This window comes from Camelus bactrianus, chromosome 8 (genome assembly GCF_048773025.1).
Source record: "Camelus bactrianus isolate YW-2024 breed Bactrian camel chromosome 8, ASM4877302v1, whole genome shotgun sequence".
NCBI lineage: Eukaryota > Metazoa > Chordata > Mammalia > Artiodactyla > Camelidae > Camelus > Camelus bactrianus.
In genome coordinates, this window is record NC_133546.1 from 136,207 (window position 1) to 154,252 (window position 18,046).

General features: G+C 48.5%; 1 protein-coding gene across 14 annotated transcripts in view; it reads right to left on the reverse strand.

Moving 5' to 3' along the window:
• The window catches only part of FAM120B (family with sequence similarity 120 member B), a 73,246-nt gene that overhangs the window by 14,327 nt on the left and 40,873 nt on the right, over window positions 1-18,046 (reverse strand). For 6 of the 14 annotated variants that reach the window (XM_074367925.1, XM_074367926.1, XM_074367928.1 and 3 more), the window contains 5 exons: window positions 13,235-13,441; window positions 11,793-11,901; window positions 8,528-8,620; window positions 5,384-5,435; window positions 3,722-4,644 (listed from right to left, as the gene is read on the reverse strand). In XM_074367925.1, coding sequence (XP_074224026.1) covers window positions 5,395-5,435; window positions 8,528-8,620; window positions 11,793-11,901; window positions 13,235-13,441 — 450 coding nt within the window. In that variant the 3' untranslated portion in view covers window positions 3,722-4,644; window positions 5,384-5,394. Of the gene's footprint in view, window positions 1-3,721; window positions 5,436-8,527; window positions 11,902-12,139; window positions 12,187-13,234; window positions 13,442-18,046 lie in introns of those variants that run through there. The other 8 variants (XR_012508416.1, XR_012508415.1, XR_012508414.1 and 5 more) reach the window with 8 other exon arrangements.

Here is an 18,046-nt window from a genome sequence, read left to right on the forward strand (position 1 = left end):
CTGGGTAATTGGATAGGGATTGCATTAAATCTGTAGATTGCCTTGGGCAGTGTGGCCATTTTAACAATATTGATTCTTCCAATCCAAGAGCATGGAATATCTTTCCATTTTTTAAAGTCTTCTTTAATTTCCTTCATCAATAGTTTATAGTTTTCTGTGTATAATTCTTTCACCTCCTTGGTTAGATTTATTCCCAGATATTTTATTACTTTGGGTGCTATTTTAAAGGGGATTGTTTCTTTACTTTCTTTTTCTGTTGATTTATCGTTAGTGTAAAGAAATGCAACTGATTTTTGAACGTTAATTTTGTAACCTGCTACCTTGCTGAATTCTTCAATCAGCTCTAGTAGCTCTTGTGTGGACCTTTTAGGGTTTTCTATATATAGTAACATGTCATCAGCATATAATGACACTTTTACCTCTTCTTTTCCAATTTGGATCCCTTTTATTTCTTTCTCTTGCCTGACTGCTGTGGCTAGGGCTTCCAGGACTATGTTGAATAGGAGTGGTGATAGTGGGCATCCTTGTCTTGTCCCAGATTTTAGTGGGAAGCTTTTGAGTTTTTCACCGCTGAGCATCTTTTCATGTGTCTACTGGCCATTCATCTTCTTTGGAGAATGTCTATTCAGTTCCTTTGTCCATTTTTCACTGGGGTTATTTGCTTTTTCGCTACTTAGTTTTAAGAGCTCCTGATATATTTTAGATGTTAACCCCTTATCGTATACGGTTTGCATATATTTTCTCCCATTCTGTAGGTTACCTTTGTCCCCCCATTATTTCCTCTGCTGTGAGGAAGGTTTTTAGTTTAATGTATTGCCACTTATTTTTACTTCAGCTTCCCATGCTTTGGCATCATATCCAAACAAAAATCACTGCCAAGATGAATGTCAGGGAGGTTATTCTCTATATTTTCTTCAAGGAGTTTTTCAATTTTATGTCTTATATTTACATCTTTAACCCATTTGGGGTTGATTTTTGTCTGTGGTATAAAGGTCCAATTTCATTACTTTGTATGTGGATATCTAGTCTTCCCAAAATCATTTATTGAAAAGACCATCCTTCCCCTCTGTGTATCCCCAGAGCCCTTGCTGAAGATCAGCAGCCCACATATACATGACGGTTTATTTCTGGGCTCTCTATTCTGTTCTACTGATCTATGTGTCTGCTTTTATGCCAACACTGTATTGTTTTGGTTACTTTAGCTTTGTAAGGTAGTTTGAAACCAGGAGATGTGATCCTCCAAGCTTTATTCTTCTTTCTCAAGATTGTTTTGACTATCTGAGGTATTTTGAGGTTCCACAAATTTTAAGATTGTTTATGTCTATAAAAATGCCATTGGAATTCTGACAGGGATTGTATTAAATCTGTAAATCACTTTGGGTAGAATGGACATTTTAACAATATTCTTCTTTCAACCCATGAACACATGATACCTTTCCATTTATTTGTGTCTTCTTCAATTTCACCTATCAGTGTTTTATAAGTTTTTGGTATACAGATGTCCCACTTCTTTGATTAACTTTATTTCTAAGTATTTTATTCTTTTTGGTGATATTATAAATAGGATTGTTTTCTTGATTTCTTTTTTGGATACTCTTATAAGTGTTTAGAAACGCAACTGATTTTTGTTTTAATTTTGTATCCTACAGCTTTACTAAATTCATTTATTAGTTCTAACATTTATTAGTTTCTTGGTGGAGTCTTTAGGATTTTCTATACATGAGATCAGGTCACCTGCAAACGGGTATTACCTTTTCTTTTCCAATGTGGATGCCTCTTATTCTTGCCTAACTGCTCTGGCTAGAATTTCCAGTGCTATGCTGCAAAGAAGTAGTGAGAGTGGGCACCCTCATCTTGTTCCTGGCCTTAGAGGGAAAGCTTTCAACATTTCATTGTTATGTATGATATTAGCTGCGGGCCTGCCATATGTGGCCTTCATTATGTTGAGGTATGTTCCTCCTACGTTTAATTTTTTGAAAGTTTTTATCATGAAAGGATATTAAAAGATACATATATAAGTAGATATAAACACAAATGTGTAAATGTAAATGTATAAAGAAAACACTAATAGAAATAAAGGGAGAAAGAGACAGCAACAGGAAAGTAGAAGGGGGGGCGTCAGCAAAGAAACACCGAACTCGAACTACACTTTACACCAGGTGGACCCGCAGCGCATTCCATCCGACAAGAGCACAATACACAGAATACTCTCCAGGATGGAGCACATGTTAGGCGACAAAAGAAGTGTTAAAAACTTAAGACAACTAAAGTTGCATCAAGAGTATTTTCTGATCACAGTGGTATGAAACTAGAAATCAGTAAGAGAAGGAAACTTGGAAAAGTCACAAATCTGTGGAAATTAACACACTTTTTAACAACCAATGCGTCAAGGAAGAAACCAAAAAGAAAATCAAAAAGCATCTTCAGGCAAACAAAAATGGAAATGGCAATTTACAACATACAAAAACGTATGGTATGGGATGCAACAAAAGCCGTTCTAAGAGAAAAGTTTATAGAAAAATAGAAAGATCTCAAATAAACCACCTAACTTTACATTTCAAGGAACTAGGAAAAGAATATACTAAGCCTAAAGATAGCAGAAGGAAGTAATAAAAGATTAGAGCAGAAATAAATGAACTAGAGACGAGAAATTCAATTTAAAAAAGAGCAATGAAACTTTTTTTTTAAAAAGATAAACAAAACTGACAACCCTTTAGGTAGACCAACCAAAAGAGAAATGGCTCAGAAAAAATTACAAAGAAGAATGAGATATAACTGATACTACAGAAATAAAAGGGGTTGTAAGTGACTACAGTGAATAATTATACAATTAGATAACCCAGGTAAAATGGGTATATTCCTGGGAACTTAAAATTTACCAAGGCTAAATCATGATGAAACAGAAAATCTGAACAAACCAATCAATGAGAAAGGAGATTGAGTCAGTAATCAAAAACCTCCCAACAAAAGCTCTTGCACGGGTGAATTCTACTAAACGTTTAGAGAAGAATTAGTGCCAATCTTTCTCAAACTCTTCCAAAACATGGAAGGAAAAGGAACACTTCCAAATGCACTTACAAGGCCAGCATTACCCTGGTCCCAAAACCAGACAAGGACATCACAAGAAAAAGAAAATTACAGGCCAATATCCTTAACGAACATAGATGCAAAAATCCTGAACAAAATATGAGCAAGCCAAATTCAACAATACATTAAAAAAATCACACACCATGATCAGTTGGGATTTACTCCAGGGATGCAAGGACAGTTCAACGTCCTGAAATCAGTCAGTGTGATGCAGCACGTTAACAAAATAAAGAATAAAAATCGTACGGTCATCTCAATAGATGCAGAAAAATCATCAGACAAAATTCAACATTCTTTTTCTTCAGAAAGATCCCAATATGTTGGATGATGAAATGTCTTCCAAACAATGAAAGAAATGTGAAATTATATTTAGTTATGAGTAATAAACATACCGTTTATTTTCATTTCTAAACTAATATGTGGAAATTTCATCAGAAGACTTGGCTGCAAAGGTAATTTACAGAACATCAGAATTACAAAAAAATCACTGCATTGGTTTTTCACATATAATACAGATTATACCACTCGATGGCTTACTTAAGTTTGCTAACTGGTGACAAATATTTTACTGACAAGTTAGAATTTACATATTATGAAGAGGGAAAACAATATTCATTGACGTCTACTCTTTCAGTCTTTAAGGCATGAGAAATTTATTTCAAAGTTATACAAATAAACAGCAAAGAAATGAAACTTCAAGAAGCAGTAGTAGTCTCAAGCTGGCAAAAATGACAGGAATAGAATGTTAAAATTTAGATAGGAAACACTCATATAAGTGGAATGAAAAAAATCTATTTCCAAAGCTGGGAAACAAGGGTGTAGGTCCTACAGGCTGCATGGAAAGTAACTAGATACATAGTGTCCTTCAGGAGGAGCTGCAGAGAGTAGCGAGGATACTTCAAATGTAAGAGCCACAAGTTTATTAAAGTATCAGGAGACTGTATCCCTGTTTTGGTAAATACTAGATGGGGTTTTAAAACATGACAAAGCCAGGAGCCACCAGCTGTCAGTCAGGGTACCGCACTATGTGGAGAGACAAACTGGGCTGCATACGCTCAGGGCTTACCCTGTTTTTAAGGACATGAACTGGAAGGACTCGTCCTGTGAACACCAGTGAGCATTTCTGAGTGCTGGGCTATCCTGAGTCATGGAGTGTGGCCCCGCAGGGGACCTGCTAGTCACACCAGCTCTCCAGGCCTGAAGGAGGCAGCTAGGAATGGAGGGCCAGTCTTCCAAACTTAACCTAGATTTTCTTCCACTACCAACACCCTGGAGGTTGAGCTCAGAGCAATTTGGGGCTTAAAACTCAATTCTTGGGTTATCTGCAAATTCTTCTATGAAAGGGGTTGCTCTGAACTTGGATTCACTTAAAGTATTTTTCAACAGCAAGAGCCCCTCCATGCTCACACACAAAGAGCAGCGAGTGCCCATCCGTCAGTGGCACAGTACGTGGGGCGTCCCGACTCAGCCACTGCCATCTCTCCACACGTCCTGTGGGTGTCCTGTCAGGTGCCTGGGGTCTTCGCACGCACTGCTGTGACCAATTCTAAGCTGAGCCTGCAAACACAGGATGAAAAGGACGACACAGCAGAAACAGAACCGTGAGCCGCACACTGCCATGGTCCCATGCTGAGCTACCTCTCCCAGCAGGAAGGTGAGGAGAAAGTCGTCATCTCTTTCTCGACACATAGACTTCTGAGGACCAGGAAGACACACTGTTGGCAACTTTGCTTTTGGTTAGATCTGATATTAGAAAACAATCTTAGGAACATGATGTAGCCATTAGATACCATGTCTTGAAAGACTAGATGATCTGGGAAACATCCTCACAATATAGCGTTAAAGTTAAAAAAACAGGGTACAGTAAGATTCCAACTCATTAACAAAAACCAACCATGCCTGTGTCCACAGGTGAAGAGACAGGTATGAGGGTGTTCATAATGACTGTCTGGAGCCATGGAATCAGGCACAACTGCTGAAAATAAGCTAACAAAAGCTTTTTTATGTGACGAGGGAAGCGACTGAAAAGGGCGTTTTCCTTTTCATGTGATGCTGGGTCTGGAATCTCAGAGAAGACAGGCAGGTTCTGAGTACTCCCCCTGAAGGAGGTGCTGGGCGTGAAAGCTGGACTCTGCACCTTTTCTGGAGGAAGCAAGCTCATGAAAACTGTTAACTTACTCAATGTTGGGAACATTTCACGTTTGAATTCTTTTAGTGCTTGGCACTTGATATGAATGCAGACATTTTACCACCATCTTTAATAAAACCAATCTGAAGATGTAAGTGGTGAACTCACCCAGAAGATGACTAGTATCTTCTCCACTGGTCAGGCTCATGCTGTCTACTTCCTGTACCAGACAGACATGAAAACAGAAACTAAGTCTCTCTAAAGTTCAAACAGAAGGAAACGGCACACTTCTACACGTGCGCAAGAACAACATCCGAACAAGAAAACAAATGCATGTGTGTATATGCGTGACTGGAACGCTGTGCTGTACACCAGAAACCGACACACTGTAACTGAATTCAATTAGAAAAAGATAACAGAACATAGTATTACGAGGGTGGTAGATAAGTAATAATGCAGCTGTATTAAATTATTAAAAGTAATAAAAACAAATTCTGAAAAGCATTAAAAAAAAAACAAAAAAGAACAACATCCGAGCTGTATGTGGGGCCAGAACTCTTCCTCTTTTCGGTTGTGGCCACCTGGCATTACAGGGCTATCTCATGACTTCCCTCAGAGTACGATGCGCTCACTGAGCAGACAGGCAGCACTACCAGTGCAAGGGGCTGTCAAAGCCGCTCCTCGGACTCCAGCCCCGACCACCAGCACTGAATATCAACGGTCAGCTCCGCCACTGGCGTCTGGAAGTGGGCCCTCAGGTGCACATGGCCCACCAGGGACATTCTGCCAAGGATGGAAAACACGGCGTGTGGCTCTCTCCAGAACTGAGCCCGAGGGCAGCCGCCCACTTTCTGCCTCCCGCTGGGCGGGAGTGACAGGCAGAGAGTCAGGAGAGAGCCGTCCCACAAGTAACACAGGTGGTGATGGCTTTTCACGTTGAAGGTCCAACACCTCCTACAAAGGGGTGATGCGGCCTGCCCTCACACCCCTGGGATGGGGGGGGGGGATGACAGGCAGGTCACAGCGGTGGCCCTGCCTTGTTATCACAGATGATCAGAGGTAGCTTTACAACAGCCCAGGCCTCCGACAGAATTACCAGAGAAGTGAAACCTGAAGAAATCACAGGCAAATTTGTAGCTACTGACTGTGGAATGTCACACGTCATTTCTCACCAACTGCAGGGAGAGGTTCAGTGTCCTCACTTTAGCTGCTGGCCAGCATTTTAAAAGCTCCGGAAGCCTTGAAGTCTTCCTCCTCACCCCCTGCCCCCGGCGAGTGGAGGTTCACACCCTGCTGGTCAGGGGCTCCACCCCAGTTCCCCCTACCCAGGTGGAGCAGGCTCCCCCCACCGCCTCTCACCAGGCCAGGGTGGCCCTGGGAATCCTCCCAATGTTTTGGCAGCAACTCTCATTCTGAGGCATTTTTAGTTTTTCACTAACACGAAGAATTCTGCCTATTAACTCTGTCCTGGAAATAGTGACAACTTGCTACTTGGACTCCTTCAATATCTCCAAAAAATACTAAAACGAGTTCAGAAGTAGACAAAACCCAGCAAAAAAATGTTCTGGCCAACTAAAGATGACATAATTCACAGCAGGAAACAGAAAGTGGATTTCCTGACCTGAAAACGTATGTCCCGACCCAACAACACATTTTACGTGCATATGCGTGTAGGAAACACACACTTCTCATGGGAACACCTGCAACTACACAGGTGGGCGCTGCAGCAGCCCTCCTCCCCGATGTGGGCAGTGCGCAGCGCAGCCTGGTTGCTCAGTGTCCAGCACAGCAGTACCCCTCACCTGCCCCTGCCCAGACTGCACACTCTTGGCCGCGCAGAGACCACACATCGCTGGGCACCTCTGACGCGCAGCGAATCCACATCAGTCTATCATTTTCTGGGTGCCCTGTCTGTGGTTTAGTCCTATAAGCTGCAGTCGTTTCTAAACTTAAATTTATCTCAAATACACTTGAAACAATGGAAAAGAGGCACTTTTCCTGCTCTGGGCTACGCTGCACATGTAACTACTCAGATGACTTTGCTGGCAGTGGAGTGGGAGTAGCCCTGGGCATGCTCTGGACCAGAGAGTCAGAGAGCAGAATGTTACAGTTTTATCTGGAAGCTTCAGATACAGTGTGATCTGGGAGGGGAGGTACCCGCAGAGTAGAGCTGCTTCAAAAGAACACTGGAAGCAACTGTGAACTAAGTGTGGCAGCTCCCCCCCACCCGCCCTGGGGACGAGCATTTCAAGAACAGTCATCATAAACTTTGGCCTCACAGAACCGTACGGCGCCCTCCCGACATCTGCTACGTGTGCAGATCCCACCAAGAACAAGAGGAAATACTCAGACCCCCACCAGGCGAGCAGTCCCCACACAGCCCGACTCGAGCACCACGCAGCAACCTGACGCAGGGCAGCCGCAGTGCCACTCACAGAAACACCATCCGATTAAAGCAAAGCGTCTGCGTAGGGCAATCTGTGAGACCTCTGTGCGTTCCAGAGGTTGCCAAAGTAGAAGAAAAACTAAATTAAAGGCATGTTTGCTTTTGGAAGGATAAAATCATAAATCTTAGGTAATTTAAAAGCTTATACAGTCTGAGGGGAGGGTAGAGCTCAGTGATAGAGCACATGCTTAGCATGCACGAGGTCCTGGGTTCAATCCCCAGTTACCTCCCTTAAAAAAATAAATAAACTTAATTACCTCCCCCTTAAAAAAAAAAAGGAAAAAAAAAGCAATATAATTAAAAAATAAATAATAAAAAAAATAAAAGCTTATACAGTCTGGCTCTCAGAACTGTGAGAAATTTGAACTTAAATACCAATGTGACTTTTCCTGTGTATTTAAAATGTAAATCACTACACACAAAATTCAGCTTTGTGTGTTAAAACCAGGTATCTGCATTACACATGTAAGAAGTAAAGGATTCATCTGATTTCCCAGATCACACTGCAAGGCTCTTAGGTATGTGAGCCAAGTCACAGAAACTACGACAATGCTCCCGCTGGTGGGACACCACTTTACTGGGACGACGCATGTGCAGGCAGCCTCTACAAGTATTCCCTTGAGAAAATTGTAAGAAACTGGGTCTTGGATAGATGAACAGACTGAGAGGAACGAACCGAGCGCAAGGAGCAGAGGCAGGCAGAGCAGTGACCTGTACCAGTGCATTTATCTGTTCGTTTACATGTAAACACACAACCTATTTCCAAAACAGACACAGAGCAGTCAGTCTCCAGCAAAGTGTAGCACTCAACCACCCTCCCACCCCCACCCCCCACCGTGGGCGGTGCCACCCTGCTGACCTCTTACCTGGCCCCTGGTCTCTCCAGTGCTGTCCTTGGCCAGACTGGCTGTGCCCGGAGCTCGTCCTGTGGGAGCTGGAGCCCTGCCGTCCCCACCGCCCTGTGGGGACATGTGATGTGCACATTAGATGCCTAACCCCGCGTTATGTCTGAGAGTGGAGCAATGCGGTCCTGGCCCGGCAGCTATCAAACTTCTGGTGTCCTTAAAAATCACAAGAAAAGCCCGTGAAAAATGCAGATTCCTGGGTCACCACGCCAGGGCCAGGTTGGGTCAGGAGAGGGTGCTGGTGATGGGCAGGCACTCTGTCACATCCCCCGCAGTGGGACAAGCAGCTGTCTCTGCCTCCCAGGCGAACGGCTGCCTGGGTGTGGGGCACACACAGCTGGAGGTCAGGACACCAGCATCCGGGGCTCTGGGACCTGGCCAGCCTGGCCACGCTGTCCTTGAACTGAACACAGAACTGTCTCAACCTAAATCTCCTCTCCGAAACTCCTAAACCCTGATATCTTCTGTTTGTCTCTATTAAAGTTCAGCACAAGCAAGTCTACGTACGTATCTAAATGTGATTTTAAAAAACATCCTGGTATTTCATGCTGCTCCATAAAGAATGACAGCCAAGGCCACCAGGCCGCAGGGGGGAACCAGCGCTCTGCAGCCACGGGAAGCAGCTACCCGCGATCCGGCCCCATGGCCCCTGCCCTCAGCGCACACTCTGCTGGCTGTGGGAGGGGGGCTGCTTAACGTGCCTGGGACGAGTTCCGGGAGCGGGGGCAGCGCGGCTGGGACCCCCAGTGGCTCCCTCACCGTCACCTGGGCTGCGAGGCCTGCAAGCTGCCGCTGGGGCTCCAGGCCTCCCCGTACTGTCTGCAGACGCTTCCCTAAAAGCATGTTTTGGGTCATGTCACTTCAGACATCTGCAAAAGCTCCCCAATCTGCTGCGGCTAAAAAAGTGAAGACTCACAAGCCTCCACCGTCTCACCCCTACCTGCCTCCCAGCCTCTTCTCCTGCTCCCTCCAGACCCCCTGTATCCAACCACCAGCTGTCTTCCAGAAACACCACTTCCCTGCTGCAGCTTCAGCCCTTTCCTTCCTCACCACTGTAAACCCAAATTCTCCAAGTGCTCAAAGCCTCAGGAGAACCAAACTTCCACGATCTGCCTGCCAGGACAGCGCCCACATCTCTGCCCCTCAGCGCCGGCTCGCAGGGCCGCCTGGTCACCCCCAGGACTCCGAGTCCACACAGGCGCAGGGAACTCAGACCCGGGGCGGGTGGCCAAGTCTCGGAGGTGCCCCCAGCACCTGTGCGCAGCACCCCACCGGCTCAGACCTCAGCTGTTCTGAGCTGCTGCAGTTCACGGCGGTCGGCTCGGTGCTGGGGACACACCCACGTGGACAGGAGAGGCCAGGTATGGACCCCAGCCACACCCCACAGCCCTGCCCAGCTCAGAGATGTGGGGAAGGTGTAGCCACAGGACACGGGGCTGGGGTTCGAGGCTGAGGACTGCCACCGAGAACCTGCTGGGGGTGGGGCCCAGGGGAGGGGACCACGGACCCTCAAGCTGTATCTGCCAAGGAAATGGGGGCTCTGAGGACAAAATAAGGGCAGTCCCCAGATCAAGCACACTGACTCGTCACATCTGCTGAAGCAGCTTCCCGTAACCCGGCCTGCACATGCCTGCACACAACTGCACGCACCCTTCATCAGAAAGGGCCACACGGCTTCCCGTCGCCACTGGGAGCAGCAGGACGGCGGTGCCGCACTGCCGCGCGGCAGCTGGGAACCGCAGGCTCTCCTTAGGGCTTTCCACAAAACTCACACACACAGTCCTCTTAAGCCCAAGTGCCTGCTGAGAAATGCAGAAAGAGGCTCAGGCATTCAAATCCCAGCCACCACTGCAGCTTAAAATAGCCTGCACGCTGCCGTCTGCCTGCTTCCAGCCGGCCGGCTGGCCACTGCTCTGCTGGCAGCCTCGTTAGTGACAGGGACCCTGGGGCATGGCGCTCACAGGGCAAATGGCCTGCCTGACGAGCCACCAACAGATTCCGGAACCACCCATTTCACCTGTAAGGAACAGACTTTTGCTCTGGGGTCTCAAATGCTGTCGTTTCCAGGTGGTGGAAGGAAGCAGAGGATGGAGAAAGGGCCAGGTCCAGGAAGGAGCCTGTCGCTCTGAGGAGCAGGGAGGAGGCCGAACTCTCTCTACTCAGACCCACACACGGCACTGACTGGCAGGGGCTGCACATGACCCCAGTGCCTGACAGACCTCATGACATAAAGCTCCTCGGAATGAACCACGCGGGGCTGGTGCCCAGCAGAGCTCCTGGGGTGCGGACTTGGGGTGATTCTCTCATCCTATCAACTAAAAAGTGGGGCTGCTACAGCTGCAGGTATAGACCCTAAAGAATGAGGACACGAAAAAACAATCAAAATGAACTTATTAACAAAATAAGCTGTTCAACAAGATGTCCAACTGAAAACCAAAGAGCACCCAAATGCTGTTTCATCCATCAAAGCAGTTTAAAAACAAACTTAAACACTGTCAAGGATGGCATGACACAGAAACTAAATCCTGCTGGTGAAGGTATGAAGTGACCACCTGTTCTTAGAAAACAAGTTGCAACATTTATCTAAAATCCAATTAGGTTTCGATCCGCAATTCTGTAAATGAGGAGGCTCAATTCTAAGGAAACAACGCACAGAGACGCATCACGTGTGAAGAGGAGAGCCGGAGCCTGAGGCCGGGCCACGAGGCAAGCGCAGAGCGGCAGAGCGGCAGAGCCGGGGGCTCCGCGTGTGGCCAGTTATGCTGGGTCCGCGGCCTCAGCCGAGGAGAACGCAGACACGGCGCAGGGCGTGATCACAACGGGACAAGCGCACAGACGTCCACGCAAAACGTGTTATCTGTCACTGCTACCTGCAGGGCACAGAATTAACGGTTATTTATGTTTCCTTTCTAATTATTTCCTTTATATTCCAAGTTTCTCTCGTACACTTTTATTGTAAGAACAAATAAACCCAAAACTTTGTCAAGTAAAGGGCCATCACGAGGGGCGTGTGCACCTCCGGGACTCCTGGAGAGGTCACGCCCCCAGAGTAGAGTTCTTAACTCTTAACAGATGAGCCCTCTGAAAACTGTCTCCTAACAGGACCAGAATTTAAACTGCTGGGTAGCAGGCTAAAATCGTAATTTTGTTTCTTCTTCCCAATTCAGCCTCTTCTTGGCGTTCTTTGCCGAGAAGCTGCATGGGGCCGGGATGGGGGGGCGCCCACCTGAGTGGTGTGCACGCCAGTGCCGCCTGCTGACGACCGGTCTGTTCTCCTTCACGCAGGCCTTGCACACGATCGACTTCAGGGTGTGGAACGTGGTGAGCCGGGACCTCTGCGAACAGACCAGATGGCCAGAGGGTGTCAGACACGCTGGCAGTTGGGAGATGCAGCCACACACGTGATCACGGCCCAGCCTAACTCGAGGTCCTCGAGGACCGTTGCTCTTCTGCATGCCCGGGTAAGGGCCAGGAGCACTGACACCCTCTCTGTCCTCTGCAGGTGAGACAGCCACTTCCAAAGGGGCCTTTGGGCTCTGTCATGACATCCACGCCCCCACCGCATGGCCTTACCTGAAGCTTCTCTGCCTGTGATGCGTGACCACTTCGGCTCTTCTCAGCTGTGAGACGTGACGCGGAAACAGCAGTGTCACAGACAACGAGACCCACCCTCCCTCTCAGCTCCGTTTTTACCACTGAAAACTCCACCCTGTCGCCCCACCTTGTCCTAACCAGTAAGTGTGACCCTGCGATCACCTGTACTTGGTCAAGACACGGTGGGTGGTCGTGACTGGTTATGGACAGGCTGTGGCCTGCCGTGACCTTCCTCAGTTCTACGGTAACAAGCCACACCTGCAGGACCGTTTCCTCACTATGACTGTGGCTGCTGCTAAATTCTGAATACTCAGATTCCTGTGGCACCTGGGACTGTGTGTGTGTGTGTGCGTGTGTGCGTGTGTGTGCAGCACCAGCAACACACGGCAGATGTGTTCTATCTGACGTGACGGCATGGATGCTGCACCCTCACTGACACAGGGTCCTGTGGGTATTAACACACATTCCAAATGAGCTTGGCCGTAGCTTGACTTGGAAATCTTCCAGGAGTCATGTAGCAACTGTACTTACAACGCCAGAGCAGCAGCCAATGACCCTAACTAAAGTGTAAGCCTTCAGGGAGTATTTTCACATAATAAATCACCACCACCTCTATCGGATTAGTCTGACGTCTGCAGAGGCACCTCTGCAGGTAGTGTTCACTCTTAATTCAAAAAGGGTAAAAGCAGCAAAAGCACTTGAAAACTAAAAACGTGTTAGAAGGGGTGGGATGCCTTCACCCCTCAGCACAAGTTTCAGCAGAAGCTTCGGCCACGTGGACCCTGAGGCCCAAGGCAACGGTGGCATGTTTCTGGCTTCCCAGGAGAGCACACCCCTCAACTGGGAAGGCTGCCGGAGTCTGACTGTTTTCTGTGTCAACCTCAGAGCCTGGGATGTGCGGCCCCTCAGAGGGGATTCTGCTGTTTGTTCCTGAAGGAAAGTCACCGGGGGGACAGACAGCACTGCGGGCCCTACTGACCTCCCGCCAGGGACTCTTGAGATTTCATGACGCATCTGAGCAATTGACTTCAAACCTACCAGTTACTTCTCAATGGGAGAAAGCCGTGAACTCACGTTTTGTTCTACGAGAACCGCCACAGCATGCCCTTTCTCAGACTGGAGGTACTTCTGATGAAAAAGCTTCCCATCAAACAGGTTCCAGGGCATGAAGTCGGCTGCTGTCCAGGGGAAGCCGCAGGCGCTGTTGACCAGCACCAGGGTGGTGAGGCCGCGGACCAGCAGGGAGCCCAGCTGCACAGCCCTGGGGTCAACGTGGTCCAGCTGTGGAGATCAGACACAGAAGGTGTGAGGCGGTGTTGTGCGCATGGGGCGCCGGATGGACACGGGGCACAACTGCCCTCGAGGTGGGGCCTGCTCTGTACAGACGCCCTCAGAGCTGCAAAGGCCAACGACCTGACCTGACCCACCAGGAAGGTGACGGGGCTGCAGCCTTGGGCCAGCCGTCCTCTGAGAAACTTCTTTTAACAGCAAAGACAGGGCCATTTTAGATACGACCGAGTCACTGTATGTTTTAAAATCACACTCAGTTCTAATTGTGAGCATTAATTATTAGAAATATCATTTTACCTGCATGTCTATAGTTCAAAAATAAAATGGCTTATTATCTCATAGGGTTGATGGGCTGATACTTCTCACAAGTTACGAAGGTCACTCCCACACAAAACCGTTGTTTTTGCTGTCTAACATCCCTCCTGGCCTTGGACGCAGAGGGGCTCCTGGTCGGGAGGGAAGGTGCAGGCACCGTCGCCCTCTGCCACCTGTGTTTCTGGAATTCCAGGCCTGTGCTGACCACACAAGAGAGCTGGCACCACGGGTGTCCACGTGGCGCTAACAAGGTAAGCTCAGCTCACTCTTGTCAGTGTCGGACGTGTCTGTGCTGCTCAGAGTAAACAGCAGCAATTTCAAACGTCATTATGTCCAATCGTTTATCAAGTTGAAATAAATCAGAAAAAGGGGCTGATGTTTTATCCCTTTTTAAGTCAGGTTTTGCCACACTTATTTAAAGAAAAGAAATGGGATCATCATTTTAAGGAACTGATCATGAACTGGGATCCCCCAGAGCTAACGCCCTCGACCCCATCTGCAGCACCTTCTCTCCTCTCCCCATGTCCTGGGGGCCAAGCCCCTGCCCACTGCACCCAGGCACTGTGGTTCTGTCCATCCAGAACTGCACAGTCCACGCCAGCAGCCAGGGGCCCCGTGTGATGTTTGAATCTCAGTGAAGTAAAACGAAACACTCTGCTTCTCAGATGCATCAGCCTCACTTCAAGGGTCAGGGGCCACGAGTGGCCACGTGCTGGTCAGCACAGATCCCCTGTCCAGCACTGGATGGCTGTAGCCTGAAATGCCCTACTTCCGCCAGCTCAGTTCTCCTCTGCAAACTGCCCCAGCCTCAAGAGCACTGCAGCCCTGTGAGTTGGGTGACGCCGCAGCCCCGGTTCAGTGCCTCCCACCACGGCTGCCAAGCTCAGGTGAACTGGCACAGATGCTGTACGTTTCCTGAGTGCCGGGGTGCAACTCTCTAAGTACATTTGCCTGTAATGGAGGTGATTTCTGCTCATCTCTGCTATACCTGTCTATTTTAAAGTAAATTTTAAATGAAGTATACCATCCCTCAAAAGCACAGGCCCCATGTGGACCGCCTGAATTTTCACAGATCAAGCAACCAACCCGAGCCAGAAAGCAGACGTCACCAGCATCGCAGAAGTCCCTCTGGCCCAAACTGTCACACCCATCGCCCCAAAAGGTAGCACCAACCAGCCCCTCCAACTGTAAACAGCGTGCTCGCTTGTGAATCTCCAGACACTCTGGGCTAGAACAGACCCTGCAGTCTGGCTTCGCTGGGGCTCCTCCAGGTCGAGAGCCTCCCTTACCTCTCGCTGACTGGGGACGTGACGAGTCTATAAATCACTCTGGGGACAACTGGCTCCTTAGACAGCGGTCTTCCCACCCAGGAGTTCACTCTTTCAGTAACGTTTTGTCACTGCCAATGTGCAGATTCTGACCAACTGCTGTTTTTCCCTAAGTATTTCATGTTTTCCTTTGATGTTAGTATAAGTGTAAAAATGTGGGGCCATTTTTCTTTGCTGCTGTTTTTGCAGAACACACCTGGGTCGAGTGTGCTGACTGCGTCCAACCTGTCACACTTGCTCAGTAATTCTAGCGGCTGCCCTGTGGGTCTGGATTTTCCACAACACGCCCACGACCCCTGTCCGTGCTGACCGTTTACCTGTCTTCCAGTTTGCTGCAGCGGAGAACGAAGGTGCCTGACACACTCCCACTGGCAGCAGACTCTCTTCATCAGATTAAGGACATCCCTCTGGTCCTGGCTTTGAGCTGTCCTGTCACGAATGCAGTGACCCATCGTCCTGGCTTCAATCTGTGTCCCCTAACGGCTAATGGTGTTGCACCAACTTTCACATGCCTTGTGTATTCCAAATGTCTTCTTTAGTGAAGTGACTTTACGTGTCTTTTGTCCACTTTCTCCGTGGCTTGTTTTCACTGGTGGGTTTTGAGATTCCTTATGTTTTCCAGGTAGAACAACTTTGTCAGACATGTGTTTGCAAATATTTTCTCCCAGTCCATAGTTTGTCTTTTCCTCACCTTTACAGACTGAAAGCTTTAAGTTTTGATGAAATTGCACTTACTTTTTATTTTATGGATCATGCTTTTTGGTGTGAAATCCATGAACTCTTTGCCTAGCCCTAGACTCCAAAGATTGTCTTTTTTCCCCAAAGTTCTACAGTGTCCCATTTTCACTTAATTTGGTGCTCTACTGGAGCTGACTATGAAGCTCGAGGTTCAGGTCAAGGGTCCGATCTCATCCACTGTGGTCCAGGTGCTGCAGCACTGCCTGCTGACCAGACCACTTGGTTCTGGCCCACTCTGGCCCATGCAGCCTGAAGAGCGCGGGTGCATAAGCAGCCACAATGGCCCCCGGGGATCTCTGACCACTGCCTGCCACCTTCTTCCCAAGCTCTCTCTGCTGGTCCCCAAGTAGGCCATCCTCAGGAACCCTCAGGCTGACCACGGGACTTCACATACTGTATTCCAACTGTCCAAAAACAGAGGTCTCATGATCGATCCTCCCCAAGCCCAGACCATGAAGACAGGTGTCACCCCCAGTCCCTGCCTCCCTCCGAATCACTCTCGAGCCCAAGCCAACCTTTCCTGCCAGCCCTCTCCCTACTTCAGTCTTCGTTCCACAGCCCCATGTCAGTTCACTGCAGCCCTACGTCCCTGCAACAGGCTCCTCCTCGAACCTACCACCTGTCCCCACGGCTGGCCAGCAAGCACCGTCCTACATGGCCCCCGGGCACCCACCACACAGGACAGTCCAGCTCCCTGGTGTGGCCGCCGCAGCCCCTGTGACCAGAGCCAACTACCCCTGCTCTAAACCTGGCGGCAAGCTTTTTAGTTCTTTGGTCACCCAACTAGTTTCTTTGCTCCTTCTTTTGAAACACTCTCCATCCTGACCCTACTCTTCCTCTGACTCATTAAATTCCACCCGCCATGACAGCTCAGTCCAGGAGCAGACGTCTGCTGGGCCAGAACAGGTGCCCTCCGTGCACCTCCACGTCCTGTGATGCCTGAGCTGCCGCCCCACCTCCTCACCTGCTGAACTCACCCTCCCGGGACACGGCGGCTCTTCTCGGCCTTACGGCCTCTGCTCACCTGTGTGCCCCTACCTGCTTCCTGCACGCCACACTTTTACAGAATGAATGGGTTTGCTGATTAAATATCAGAAGGCAACACACACTGTATTTTCCTCTGTCAGGTGCTGCTGCTCAGTGAGTGAACGGGCAGAAGGGTCTTTGTAAGAAAACATGCTGACTCCGTCTCATACTGTGCACTCATCACAAGGACATGGTCACCATCCTCCCGCATTATTCACTCACTTGCTGTCCCTCTGGGCAGGTTTCTGACTCCACACACCTCGGGACCTCTCTCTGTAAGCAGAAGCAGGCCATGATACGGCTGGCCCAAGATGCCTGTCGTTAAGGACAACAAACAATCCTGAGAGCTGTGCTCTGCCAGCTTCCGTTTCAGAAGGGACAGAGTCACGAGGCTCCTGCTTCGTGGGACCCTGCTGTCCACACGCCGTGTGCACAAAAAGCTCTTGTTGGAGTGACGCTGAAACAGCAGAACTCCACCTGGAACGCAGTCACTGCAGCAGCCACAGAGCACACTGACTTCCTATTAGTACTTGAACCCCCAGCTCAGGAGTGTCAGAAGGAGCCCAGGCCAGGGGTCCCACCGCTTTCCCCATCCAGCCAAGAGGCTGTGAGCAAGTCACATGGCTTCTGTGGGTCTTACCTACCTCGTCTGGCTCCGTTTAACCACCAGTGCTAACGAGTTCTGCACCCACTGCAAAGGCGTAGGTCCTACCCTCAAGGAATTAAAGTATAATGAAACAAAGACAGGCCTACACCAACCCTGATCTGCTGGTATCCTCAAGAGCCTTTCAAATGCAAAGCTCTCTAACTGCTTGAAATAGGACGTTACTATTGCTAAGGCAAAGACAGGATAAAGTTCCTCAGGGAAGGCAAAGTGATACTGTCCACAGGCCAGAGATGCCCTTTCACACCCGGGTGTGCCCCTGGGCACTAAGGGCCAGGGAGAGGACGTCACTGCCATTTAAGCTGGGAAGCTGGTTCTTGAAACACAAGTGACAGTATTCATTCTCAGAGATTAGAATGTGCTAAATCCAGTTACTTTGTAATTTTTTTAGTAAAAATAAAGCATCAACAGTTCAACCACAAACATCACAAAAAGTGATCCTATTCCACGTCAGAATTTGTCAACCCCTGGTACTGTCAGTGAGCAGGGGGTACTGACTGGGATAAACGCAATCTTCCCTGGCAA